This window comes from Bos mutus, chromosome 27, assembly GCF_027580195.1.
Source record: "Bos mutus isolate GX-2022 chromosome 27, NWIPB_WYAK_1.1, whole genome shotgun sequence".
Taxonomy (NCBI): domain Eukaryota; kingdom Metazoa; phylum Chordata; class Mammalia; order Artiodactyla; family Bovidae; genus Bos; species Bos mutus.
The window spans coordinates 8932419-8944783 of NC_091643.1; the positions used below are offsets into that span (position 1 = coordinate 8932419).

General features: G+C 53.6%; 1 protein-coding gene across 10 annotated transcripts in view; it reads left to right on the forward strand.

Annotated features, from left to right (window-relative positions):
• ANK1 (ankyrin 1) overlaps positions 1-12365 on the forward strand; it is a 111278-nt gene that overhangs the window by 33475 nt on the left and 65438 nt on the right. For all 10 annotated transcript variants that reach the window (XR_011462872.1, XR_011462871.1, XM_070364243.1 and 7 more), the window contains exons 4-13: positions 1454-1552; positions 2308-2406; positions 3383-3568; positions 4586-4684; positions 5077-5175; positions 5439-5537; positions 6364-6561; positions 9113-9211; positions 9628-9726; positions 10183-10281. Coding sequence is in view for 8 of the 10 variants with exons in the window: in XM_070364243.1 (XP_070220344.1) it covers positions 1454-1552; positions 2308-2406; positions 3383-3568; positions 4586-4684; positions 5077-5175; positions 5439-5537; positions 6364-6561; positions 9113-9211; positions 9628-9726; positions 10183-10281 (1176 nt within the window). In the remaining 2 variants the exon portion in view is untranslated. The remainder of the gene's footprint in view (positions 1-1453; positions 1553-2307; positions 2407-3382; positions 3569-4585; positions 4685-5076; positions 5176-5438; positions 5538-6363; positions 6562-9112; positions 9212-9627; positions 9727-10182; positions 10282-12365) is intronic.

The window sequence follows — 12365 nt, forward strand, 5'->3', positions numbered from 1 at the left end:
CATCACAGGGCAGACAGAAGAAGCAAGAAAGAATCACAGTCCCATAATGACTAAAACCAAACCACATTACAGAAAGTTAATCAGTGTGAAAAAGCAGAAAGTTACGCCCCGGGTTTTTGGGACGAGATAAAACCCCAGAGAAACAACTAAATGAAGTGGAGACAGGCAGCCTTCTGAAAAGCTGACTTTGAAACAGCTGTGACCCTCACTTTCATCTAGCGTTCCTTCTGAGAAAGGACTCTCCTGTCTTGCCTGCTGATCTCTGACTCACGGTATTTTATTATTCATATTTTTTGTTTGGATTTTCTGTTGCCAGATTTTATTTTGTTTATTACTCCCCCCCCCGCCCGACACACACACACTTAATTTCGTATTTTTTATTCTCTTCATATATGTTACATAGTCCGTTTTATTACCTTCCCCACCCCTTCACCTATGTCGACGGGCTTCCCCTGGTGGCTCAGCGTTAAAGAATCTGCCCGTAAGGCAGGAGATGTGGGTTCAATCCCTGGGTCTGGAAGATCCCCTGGAGGAGGGCATGGCAACCCACTCCAGTATTCTTGCCTGGGAAATCCCATGGACAGAGGAGCCTGGCAGGCTACAGTCCACGGGGTTGTAAAGAGTTGGACACAACTAGGCGACTAAACGGAGAAGGCAGTGGCACCCCACTCCAGTACTCTTGCCTGGAAAATCCCATGGACGGGGGAGCCTGGTAGGCTGCAGTCCGTGGGGTCGCTAAGAGTCAGACACGACTGAGCAACTTCACTTTCACTTTTCTCTTTCATGCATTGGAGAAGGAAATGGCAACCCACTTCAGTATTCTTGCCTGGAGAATCCCAGGGACGGCGGAGCCTGGTGGGCTGCCGTCTATGGGGTCGCACAGAGTCGGACACGACTGAAGCGACTTAGCATAGCATAGCATAGGCGACTAAACAGCAGCAACCCTCCCGCTTCTGCCTGATGCTTCACCCCCCATCCCCTGCCCGCTCTGGTCCAGCCTCTGGTCGGTGGGTGTTACCGTCATGGCACAGGGTGCTGGCCCGCGGGATCTGCAGCCTCCTTTGTCCCAGGCCTCATGGGGCTCCGGGCCTCATGGGGCTCCATGCCATCCTGCAGAGCCACAGCCTGCGAGTAGCTGGTCATCCAAGGAGCCGGCTTGCCCGGCAGTGCTTCAGCGGGTCTCCGCTGATGATGGGACCCTGAGCCTGCGTGCAGCCGATCAGCTGAGAAGGAGGCGCTCTTATTCCAGAGCATTGTTTTTTCAGGAGGACAGGAAGCATTTCCCTCCCTGGGCTTCCGGTGCCGCTCACGAGGTCTGGTGGGTCAGGAACAGGAGTGTATGCTGTGTGCCCCCTGGGGCCACAAAGGAAGCCTGCTGCCTGCCTGGGGCTGGCGCATGTTTCCCCCAGCTGTGGCAGGCCCCGGGAACCTCCTGTCCGCCCCTGTGTTGCAGAAGGGGAACACGGCACTGCACATCGCGGCCCTGGCGGGTCAGGACGAGGTGGTCCGGGAGCTCGTCAACTATGGCGCCAACGTCAACGCCCAGTCGCAGGTGATGCTCGGGCCCCAGGGGCTGGTGGGGCTGCCCGTCCGCTTCACCCCGGGGAGTGGAGGGGGGTACACGCACTGTGTGGCCAAGTCCGTGTGTATTCAGGCATCTCCAAATGCTTTCTTGCCTTTTCCTGCTTCAGTGGGCATTCTGAGCATGGTGGGCTGGGTCATTGTGGACCCTGTTCCTGGAGTTGAATAATATGTCTTGTTTAGCTGTGTCTCGTCTATGTATGGAGAGGCATTATGGCGGGGTGAGGGGGAATGTGAAGAAGGGAGTGAAATTAGTGGGCCGTGTGTGTGCACAGAAGAGGCTGACCATTCTGGGAGGGGCAGAAGCAGACTTCTGGGGAGGGTCACCCCACCTGGAGGCCTTTTGCAGTAACCCCGCTTCGCCACTGCAAAGTGTCATGAGTTTTGACAGCTGGAGACACAGGTGGGAATGCTGCCCCCAGGGCTGGGTGGAAACAGGATATCGGAAGAGCTGTCCTTCAGTTTGGAGGATTTTGCACCGGTTTTAGCATCAGTCCATGGGATTGCTAAGAGCCGGACACGACTGAGCGACTTCACTTTCACTTTTCACTTTCATGCATTGGAGAAGGAAATGGTAACCCACTCCAGTGTTCTTGCCTGGAGAATCCCAGGGACGGGCGAGCCTGGTGGGCTCTATGGGGTCGCACAGAGTCAGACACGACTAAAGTGACTTAGCAGCAGCAGTGACATGGCTAGATTCCAATGGCTTTTCCTCTTGGTTTACAGAAAGGCTTTACCCCCCTGTACATGGCAGCACAAGAGAATCACTTGGAGGTGGTTAAATTTTTGCTGGAAAACGGAGCTAATCAGAATGTAGCCACAGAAGTAAGTACCTTGGGGATGTGGCCTCATGGCTGAACATGTCTTGGGGGGAGGATAGGGTCACAGGGGCATGGGTTCCTGGGACATGGCTTGGGATGCATCCTCTGTCGTGATGAGCATCCAGGGCACTGTCAGACCCTGCAAGGAGCTGAGAGACAAAGTCACAGCTGTTGTGGGATGCCCAGACACGTACCAGAGAAATTACCGCAGGGGTGAATCTGTCACTCCCACTGTGACCAACACTGGAGGCTGGGCAGGGGTGGGGGGCATGCGTGCATGTGGGTGACAGGTGTGCCTCGGACCTTTATAAGAAGTATAAACGTCTTGCTCTGAGCCCACAAACACCTTTGGACAAGTCACTTGACCCTGAGTTTTGTCACTGGTGAAATGATGGAATCGGAGTAGACGAAACCAAAGCTTCTCTTGACTCTTAGCATCAGACGACTCAATGATTAGATGGATGTTTTCATTCTGCTTCGCCAGTTCAAGGGGACCCTGTGCCCCTGTACACACCGAGGAGCTTAATAGCAGTAGCTCAGAATTGAAACCTCGGTGCCTGCTGTGGTTTCCAGCGTTTGGTAGGTGTTCAGTAATCTTTGTGAAATGAATGAAGGCCTGATTGTCGGCCATCCGTCCAGGGCCCTGTCCTGACACGGGGTGATGACGTGAGAGGGAGGGAGGCAGAGAGACAGGGCAGTACAGCGCTCAGTAAAAGAGCTCGGAACAAGTCATAAAGGAAAAATTAGTTAAGTGCTATAGGAGAGTTATCGCACGTGCTGTGAGATGGCAGAGAATGAAAGTGGAGCCAAGGAAGGCATTAGGGAGGAGGCGGCGACTAAGCTGAGCTTGCAGGACGTGGAGGAGGGAGGCGCTCCCAGGCCGAGGGCAAGGGCCCTGAGCGCTGAAGCGCAGATCCCGCCCTGAGGACGGAGCGGTCAGGTCGGTCAGCACACAGGAGTCTCTCCTCTGCCCCCGCCAGGACGGCTTCACCCCGCTGGCCGTGGCCCTGCAGCAGGGCCACGAGAACGTAGTGGCACATCTCATCAACTACGGCACGAAAGGCAAGGTGCGCCTGCCCGCCCTGCACATCGCAGCCCGAAACGACGACACGCGGACGGCCGCCGTGCTGCTGCAGAACGACCCCAATCCCGACGTGCTTTCCAAGGTGAGGCGCCCGGCGGGGCTGGGAGCACCCTGGGGCCCTGGTTGGGAGGCCTCGGGGGCCCCACGCATTCCCCGCTAGTTCCCTGGGACCAGCCCAGACCAGAGAAGCCCCAGTGTGCACCCCGAGCAAGCCGCGCCACGCCCGCCATTCCCAGCAGCCACACTAGCGCCACACTTTAAATTCCCCGGCAACGCGGAGAAACACGTGCTGGGTCATTCAGAGCAGCGTCCCGGAGAGACAGGAGGGGTGTCTGACCAGAGTAGGGCTTGGAATCCAGCGCCTGACCCCTGGTGGTGTTAGAATTGTATTCCAGCCCATTCCCCGGCCATCCCCTGGTAGAGGGAGGTGGCCGTCCCCACAGGGAGAGGGGACCCTGAAGCGGCTCCTGGGGGCCTGGCCAGCCCGCCATCTGCCCACGCTGTTCGATGTTCACACCGTCTGTAAGTTTAGGCTGTAAATGTCTCCCTCCCAGGGGAGATGATGTATTTGCACCAAGTCAGTTATGCAGCACCCCCCGCCACTCCCCACCCCAAAGTCATGGGGTTCCATCTGGAAAACTCTACCTGGGTTATTACTCGTGGGGCAAGGTCAGGAACAGAATAATGGCAAGGGACACACCAAAGGTCAGAGGTGTGCCTCGCCCACCCAGCTGAGTCATCGCAGCCCTGCAGCGGCTGAAACTGTCCCGAGGATTAAAGTCATAACCCCATAACGCTTCTCTCATTCATGAAAATCTCTTCAGAAGCAGCCGTTCAGAGGATTGGGCCCCGTCTGAAGGGCTGGAGGTGACCCTGGTCTGTGGTTTGTCCATGTGAATCCAGAGACTGAGTGCCCCCCTACAGGCAGCACCTCACTTTTGGATGTAAATTGCTGTGGGATGTCTGATGACCCCTTCGGTCCAAATCTGCCCATGTGTGGGGTCCTCTGGTCCTGCCAGCTTTTCGGAGCCTGGGCTGATCCTGGGTAGAAATGACAATACACGCAGTACAATGCTGCTCGTCCTCTTTTGTGCCCCAGATGGGATTCACCCCCCTCCACATCGCAGCTCATTACGAGAACCTCAACGTAGCACAGCTGCTCCTCAACCGCGGAGCCAGCGTCAACTTCACACCCCAGGTGAGGCTCTCGGGGGTAGGGGTGGGGGTGCCCACACATGTGCGGTGGCTGAGGGTCTAGAATCCAATGCCCCCACCTCTTGTAGCACCGAGGACATCCTCGCATTTCAGCCTGGAGTCTGTTAAGGCTCCCGGCGGGTGGGTTTCTAAGAGACTGCAGCCAGCCCGTGTTGTTGACTCCCTGGGAGACCCAGCTTGGCTAGTTTTTGGGGATGAACCACGATGCTGGCCTGTCCTTAGAGGCTTGGAAATCTTTCTTAGGCAAGAAGAGTCCTAGCAGTGGGCTCAGGCTGGCTGCCTGTCTTGGGGTGGGGGCACCGGGTTGGGGGCCACGGGGCAGCTGCTCCTCCCCCTAGGAGGATGCATGTCCTGACAGTCTGTCCCTCCTTCCAGAACGGCATCACGCCGCTGCACATCGCCTCCCGCAGGGGGAACGTGATCATGGTGCGGCTCCTGCTGGACCGCGGGGCCCAAATAGAAACAAGGACCAAGGTGGGTGCCAGCAAGCTGCACACCGAGGCCCGGGGAGGGAGTGCTACCTGCCAGGGCCCCACTCCGGGAGGTGGGCTCTCCGTGGCCAGCTGGGGGGAGGGCGTCCAGCCTCTAGAGCAGCCCGCAGGGGCAGCTGGAGACCAGACAGCTCCATCGAGCTAATCCTTAAGGACTCGATGTGCCCCTCCGGCTGGGATGATGCTCTCTCCAGCAGCCTCTGATGGGCACCTCTGGGGCTTTCTCTTTTTGACTGTCTTTTAAAGGATGAATTGACACCTCTCCACTGTGCAGCTCGGAATGGGCACCTGCGAATCTCAGAGATCCTGCTGGACCACGGGGCACCCATCCAAGCCAAAACCAAGGTGTGGGCTTCCTTTCTGCGAAGAGCATCTTTTAGGCATGGGCTGCAGGTCAGGCCGACCCAGAGTAGAATCCCATTTCTGAGAAACAGACAGGCTACTACCGCTAACCTCGCCACTGTATGCAATGTTGGCCCCAGTGCCTGGCACATGGGAGGCACTCAGCTCTATTATCTAGATCAAGGTTGGCTAACTTTCTCTCTGAAGAGCCAGATATTAAATACTTCTAGGCTTTGCAGGCCATGGTCAAGGTCACAATGATTCAAGTCCGTCACTGGAGTGGGAAAGCAGCCCTGGCTAATGTGTAAACAAGCCGCCCTGTTCTAATAAAACTTTACTGACAAGCACAGGCAGTGGGCCGGCTTTGAGCCTCAGGCTGTCATTTGTCTGTTCAGCTCTAGATGTGGCCTCATCTCTTTTACCCGAGCTCCAGAAAAGACAGAAACTGAGTGCTCAGGGAGTCTTCAGAACCTGGGGTGGACTGGATGATGTTAAAAAGAAACCAAATAGTTGTTCTCAAAGTCCTTTCAGGGTTAGAAGGCCCTCAGTTCCAATATGAGGTCTTAATCTTCCTGGGTGGGGCTAAAGCTGTCAGGCTGCCCCAGTGCTGCGTACACCACCTCCAGGCCTGGAGGATTTGGCCAAGTGGGAAGGGGAAGGTTTGCTATCCGAGACCAGCAGGAGTGTGGAGGCCAGAACAAACCAGGCTCACTCAAGAGCCATGTGGAGGCACTGCAGCTAGGGAGGAGACGGGAAGCGAGGTTGGACTCGGTGCCCTGAATGTCCATGTTCATTTCCTTTGCAATTGCTTGCTTTCCCTCTTCACTAGAATGGCCTGTCCCCGATCCATATGGCGGCTCAGGGAGACCACCTCGACTGTGTCCGACTCCTATTGCAATACAACGCAGAGATTGATGACATCACCCTGGATCATCTGACCCCTCTCCACGTGGCCGCCCACTGCGGCCACCACAGGGTGGCCAAGGTGCTTCTGGATAAAGGTGCCAAACCCAACTCCAGAGCCCTGGTGAGTGGGAGGCTGGCGAGCAGGGGCCAGAGAGGCAAGGGCCAGAACTGCAGGGCTGAGTCTCCACCCTGGAGACTCCGGGCAGGCGGAGGGCTGGGGTCCCAAGGCCAGGGGCCAGGCAGCCATGACCTCCCTGCCTGCCATGTTCCTGCACCTCATGACCGAGCCCCCATAACAGGCCAAGGGGCACACACAGTGCTTGTGGGGCTTGAGCAGAGGGGAGCTCAAGCCTAAAGCAAATTCGCTGCTGGGATCGTGGCTCCTCTTCCCTTGCCCCAGGCCGAGAGCTCCCTGGGAAGTTCCTGGAGGGGCCGGAGCGCTGCACAGAGCCTGCCCATGGCCCTCATCCCCTCTCTGCCCCTTCCCAGAGGAGGAGAATCTAGAAGACAGAACAGCTTCCAGGGCCACAAGGATGGCTCATCCACTCTTGATTCATTCATTCAGAAAGCTTCCCCTGAGCTCTCCCTCCAGCCGGGCATTGTCTGGAGCAGTCAGGGTTTTTTGACTTCAGCCCTACTGACGTCGGGGACCCGATATTCTTAGCTGTAGCCCACATAACACTGGGCTTCCCCAGTGGCTCAGTGATAAAGAATCTGCCTGCAAAGTAGGAGAGGCAGGAGCCGTGGATTTAATCCCTTGGTCAGGAAGATCCCCTGGAGGAGGGCATGGCAACCCACTCCAGTAATCTTGCCTGGAGAATCCCATGGACAGAGGGGCCTCGAGGGCTACAGTCCATGGAGTTGCAAAGAGTCAGACACGACTGAAGCAACTGAGCACGAACAGGATTCTTTGTTGTGTGGAGACTGGCCCGTGAATGGTAGGCTATTTAGCAGCATCCCGTCTCCAGCCGCTAGGCACTGACAGCACTCCTCCCCTAGTGATGACAATCAAAAATATCTCTCGGTTCAGTTAAGTTCAGTTGCTCAGTCATGTCCGACTCTTTGCGACCCCATGAACCGCAGCACACCAGGCCTCCCTGTCCGTCACCAACTCCCAGAGTCCACCCAAACCCATGTCCATCGAGTCGATGATGCCATCCAACCATCTCATCCTCTGTCGTCCCCTTCTCCTCCTGCCCCCAATCCCTCCCAGCATCAGGGTCTTTTCCAGTGAGTCAACTCTTCTCATCAGGTGGCCAAAGCATTGGAATTTCAGCTTTAGCATCGGTCCTTCCAAAGAACACCCAGGACTGATCTCCTTTAGGATGGACTGGTTGGATCTCCTTGCAGTCCAAGGGACTCTCAAGAGTCCTCTCCAACACCTAGATATTCACAAATATTCCTGTGGTTGGGAATGGTTGAGACAAACTCCCCTCCCCCAACCTTATCCATGAATGGATAGGGGTGGATAACCTTGAGAACTGCTAAAGCACTGAAAAAATAAGCAGAGAGACAAAGCCAAGGAAACAGAAATCCCTCCCCTTGTGGAGTTTATATCCTAGTATTTCCTGCTCACATAGTAAAGAGTCTGCCTGCAGTGCAGGAGATCTGGATTTGATCCCCGGGTCGGGAAGATCCCCTGGAGCAGGGCATGGCAACCCACTCCAGTATTCTTGCCTGGAGAATCCCATGGACAGAGGAGCCTGGCGGGTTATAATCCATGGGGTCGCAAAGAATCGGACACGACTGAGCAACTAACGCACGTAACATGTTACAGTAAGGATGAGGTACAGGAATCATTTGACCAAAAGCTGATCAGCGGTTTCAGGGATGAGGGAATGTGATGTGCTTCACAGAAGTTCTCTTCATTGTAAATTTCCCCTTAGTTCAGTTCAGTTCAGTCACTCAGTCGTGTCCGACTCTTTGCGACCCCATGAATCGCAGCACGCCAGGCCTCCCTGTCCATCACCAGCTCCCGGAGTTCACTCAGACTCACGTCCATCGAGTCAGTGATGCCATCCAGCCATCTCATCCTCTGTCGTCCCCTTCTCCTCCTGCCCCCAATCCCTCCCAGCATCAGAGTCTTTTCCAATGAGTCAGCTCTTCGCATGAGGTGGCCAAAGTACTGGAGTTTCAGCTTTAGCATCATTCCTTCCAAAGAAATCCCAGGGCTGATTTCCTTCAGAATGGACTGGTTGGATCTCCTTGCAGTCCAAAGGACTCTCAAGAGTCTTCTCCAACACCACAGTTCAAAAGCATCAATTCTTCGGCGCTCAGCCTTCTTCACAGTCCAGTTCACACATCCACACATGACCACAGGAAAAACCATAGCCTTGACTAGACGGACCTTTGTTGGCAAAGTAATGTCTCTGCTTTTCAATATGCTATCTAGGTTGGTCATAACTTTCCTTCCGAAGAGTAAGGAAACTTTAAACAGCAGGCTCTTTCAGTGCATCCAAAAGCACGACCAAATTAAAAAAAAAAAAGCTGTGCAGACAACATGTTCAGGACCATGCCCGGTGCATGGGGCACACTGCCTGCCTCTTCCGGTTTGTGGGAACCACTGATGGGCTGGGCCCAAGGCCGCCTTCTTATCAGCGAGGTGGTCGGGGTGTTCCCTGGGCTCGCGGGTAAGCCCCTGCTCATCTATCTCCCTTTGTGTGGGGCTGCAGAATGGCTTTACCCCCTTGCACATCGCCTGTAAGAAGAACCACATCCGTGTCATGGAGCTGCTGCTGAAGATGGGGGCCTCCATCGACGCGGTCACAGAGGTAAGGGGAACCCCGTGGGCGAGCCAAGGGTCCCCCAGGGTCTTCTTCTAATAGCCATCTTCAGAGGTGTCCTTTGTGGCTGCGTCTGTGTGTGCCCTTGTCCACATGTGTACTAGTCTAGAACTCTAAAAGAAAGAATCAGGGATGGATAAGACCGGGAGCTTGTGTCAGAGCCCAGGGAGCTGTCCAAGGTCAGATGCAATATTCTGAGTTGTGAATATTTGTGGAATCACCCTGCAATGGGATTTCCCCTATCCCCCACCCCATTTCCTGGAAGCAGACCCATTTCCTTGAACTCCCTTTCTTGGGAAAACTGTTCCAAAGCACCTAGAGGCAGGAAAGCCTAAGCTCCCTCTGGCTGTGTCTCTGGAGGAACAGGGAGGGCTCCTGTCTCACTCCCTTCTGGTCTGTTCCAGTCCGGCCTGACGCCTCTCCACGTGGCCTCCTTCATGGGGCACCTGCCCATCGTGAAGAGCCTGCTGCAGCGGGAAGCATCGCCCAACGTCTCCAACGTGGTGAGTCCATGGGCAGAGCCCGCCCTTGCTGGGGACCGAGGGCTCAGAGGAGCCCAAGCTCTCCTCTCCTGGACAGAGGCAGAAATCTCAGAATAGCAGGGACTTCTGACCTGGGGAGAATGTCTGTATCTCAGTGAAACTTGTTACATGTCTGTAAGTCTTGGGATTTTATTTTAGACAATAATTTGGAAACTTCTGTGTTATTCTGGGAATATATGTGCATTATAAACATTCCTTTGCTCTGGGGCTTACTTTTAAGTGTATCTTGCGTGCACATACACACACACACAGTTACACACACAGACACCCACACCCCAGGCTAAAGGCTGATGTTGCTTGCTGGGGCAACTCCACCTCTTGGGTGAAAAGCCCCCAAACTGGCACCATGGACCTCTGTGTGTGCCCTATTAGAAACCCGGCGCAAGTTAACACTTCTCTAATTTTGTTGTTTTCCAGAAAGTGGAGACCCCGCTACATATGGCAGCCAGAGCAGGGCACACGGAAGTGGCCAAATATTTGCTCCAGAACAAAGCCAAAGTCAACGCCAAGGCCAAGGTGGGTTCAGGAGGCAGCAGTGGTCCTGGACATGAGCCTTAAAGTGAAGGAGGAGCTCCGAGGCGAGGCTGCAGGGCTCGTGGGGCCGAGATTCCCTGCCCCGCCCACATGGTTGCACCCAACGCTCAGGTCCTGCTTTGCAGGGCTTCTGAGAGGGCCAGACGTGTGCTGGCATCAGAGCTGTTTCTTTAGGAAAACAAAAGGCCAGTGAGCAGTGTTTTGGAGCTGAAAGGATGCATGGTGGTTACAGTCATAGTATCAGAAGAGAAGTCACTTTTTCAAGGAAGTGTTGCTGGTGAAAATCAGGAATTACTTAATCTGAAAACAAAAGACTCCCCCTGGTGGTAACAGGCGTCTCGGAGGGACTGAGTGAGCCAAGGGGAGGAATTGCTGCTGACCATCAGACGTCCCTCCTGCACAGGCCACAGAGGTGCTGTTGAGTGTCAGGACTGCGGTCTGGGTTTGGACTGTGTGACAGAACCCCCACCCCTGGGCCCAATAACAGAGATCTGGCCCACCGACTGCTTCTGTTTCAGGGGGAAACGGGGAGCGGCGGGGGACAGGGGATGAAAAGTCATCTTGCCCTTTCCCAGTTCTGACCCTCCATCACCCTTGGCATAGAGAAAACCAGGGAAGCCTTCAGGCAGAAAGACAAGCAGACACTCAGACAGGACAGACACCCTGGTTTAATTGCCCTTTGCTTTAGTGCACTTTGCAAATCATATGTTTTTTACTGGTTGAAGGTTTGTGGCAACCCAGGTTGTCAAGCAGTTAGCATTTTTCTAGCAATGAAGTATTTTTCAATTAAAATATATATATATATATTTGGACATAATGCCACTGCACACATAACAGAGAATAATATCATATAAAAATAATTTTATAAGCACTGGGAAACCAAAAAAATCTCTGTGATTTGCTTTACTGTGATACCCATTTTATTGCCGTGGTCTGGGGCCAAACCCACAATGTCTCTGAGGTCTGCCTGTGAGAAAAACCACAATGGATCAGTTCAGTTCCGTTCAGTCGCTCAGTCCCCTCTGACTCTTTGTGACCCCATGGACTGCAGCACACCAGGCTTCCCTGTCCATCACCACCTCCTGGAGCTGACTCAAACTCATGTCCATCAAGTTGGTGATGCCATCCAACCATCTCATCCTCTGTCGTCCCCTTCTCCCACCTTCAATCTTTCCCAGCATCAGGGTCTTTTCCAATGGTTTCCACTTCAGCGCCACTCCTTCCAGTGAATATTCAGGACTGATTTCCTTTAGGATGGACTGGTTGGATCTCCTTGCTGTCCAAGGGACTCTCAAGAATCTTCTCCAACACCACAGTAAAAGCATCAATTCTTTGGTGCTCAGCTTTCTTTATGGTCCAACTCTCACATCCATACATGACTACTGGAAAAACCATAGTTTCGACTAGATGGACCTTTGTTGGTAAAGTAATGTCTCTGCTTTTTAATATGCTGTCTAGGTTGGTCATAACTTTTCTTCCAAGAAGCAAGCATCATTTAATTTCATGGTTGCAGTCACCATCTACAGTGATTTTGGAGCCCCCCCAAAATAAAGTCTCCCACTGTTTCCCCATCTATTTGCCATGAAGTGATGGGACCAGATGCCATGATCTTAGTTTTCTGAAAGTTAAAGTTTTAAGCCAACTTTTTCACTCTCCTCTTTCACTTTCATCAAGAGGCTTTTTAGTTCCTCTTCGCTTTCTGCCATAAGGGTGGTGTCATCTGCATATCTGAGATTATTGATATTTCTCCTGGCAGTCTTGATTCCACCATTCTCGGTGTGAGACTCTTATATATGCAGTCTGCTTGATCCTAACCACAGCCCTATGAGGTCAATACCATTATTCCCATTTTACAGATGGGAAGGCTAAGTCTTTAGGCAAATTAGGAATAAGAACTCACTTGAAATGTTGTTATAGGACTAAATGAGAGTTAAAAGGATTAAATGAGAAAGAACATACTGGTTTCTGTAACTTGGAGCCTTGAGTCTCAGCTCTTCCTCTTACTAGCTGTGTGGCTTTGAGAAAGTCACTTAACCTCTCCGGGCCTCACCTGCCTGCTGTGTAAA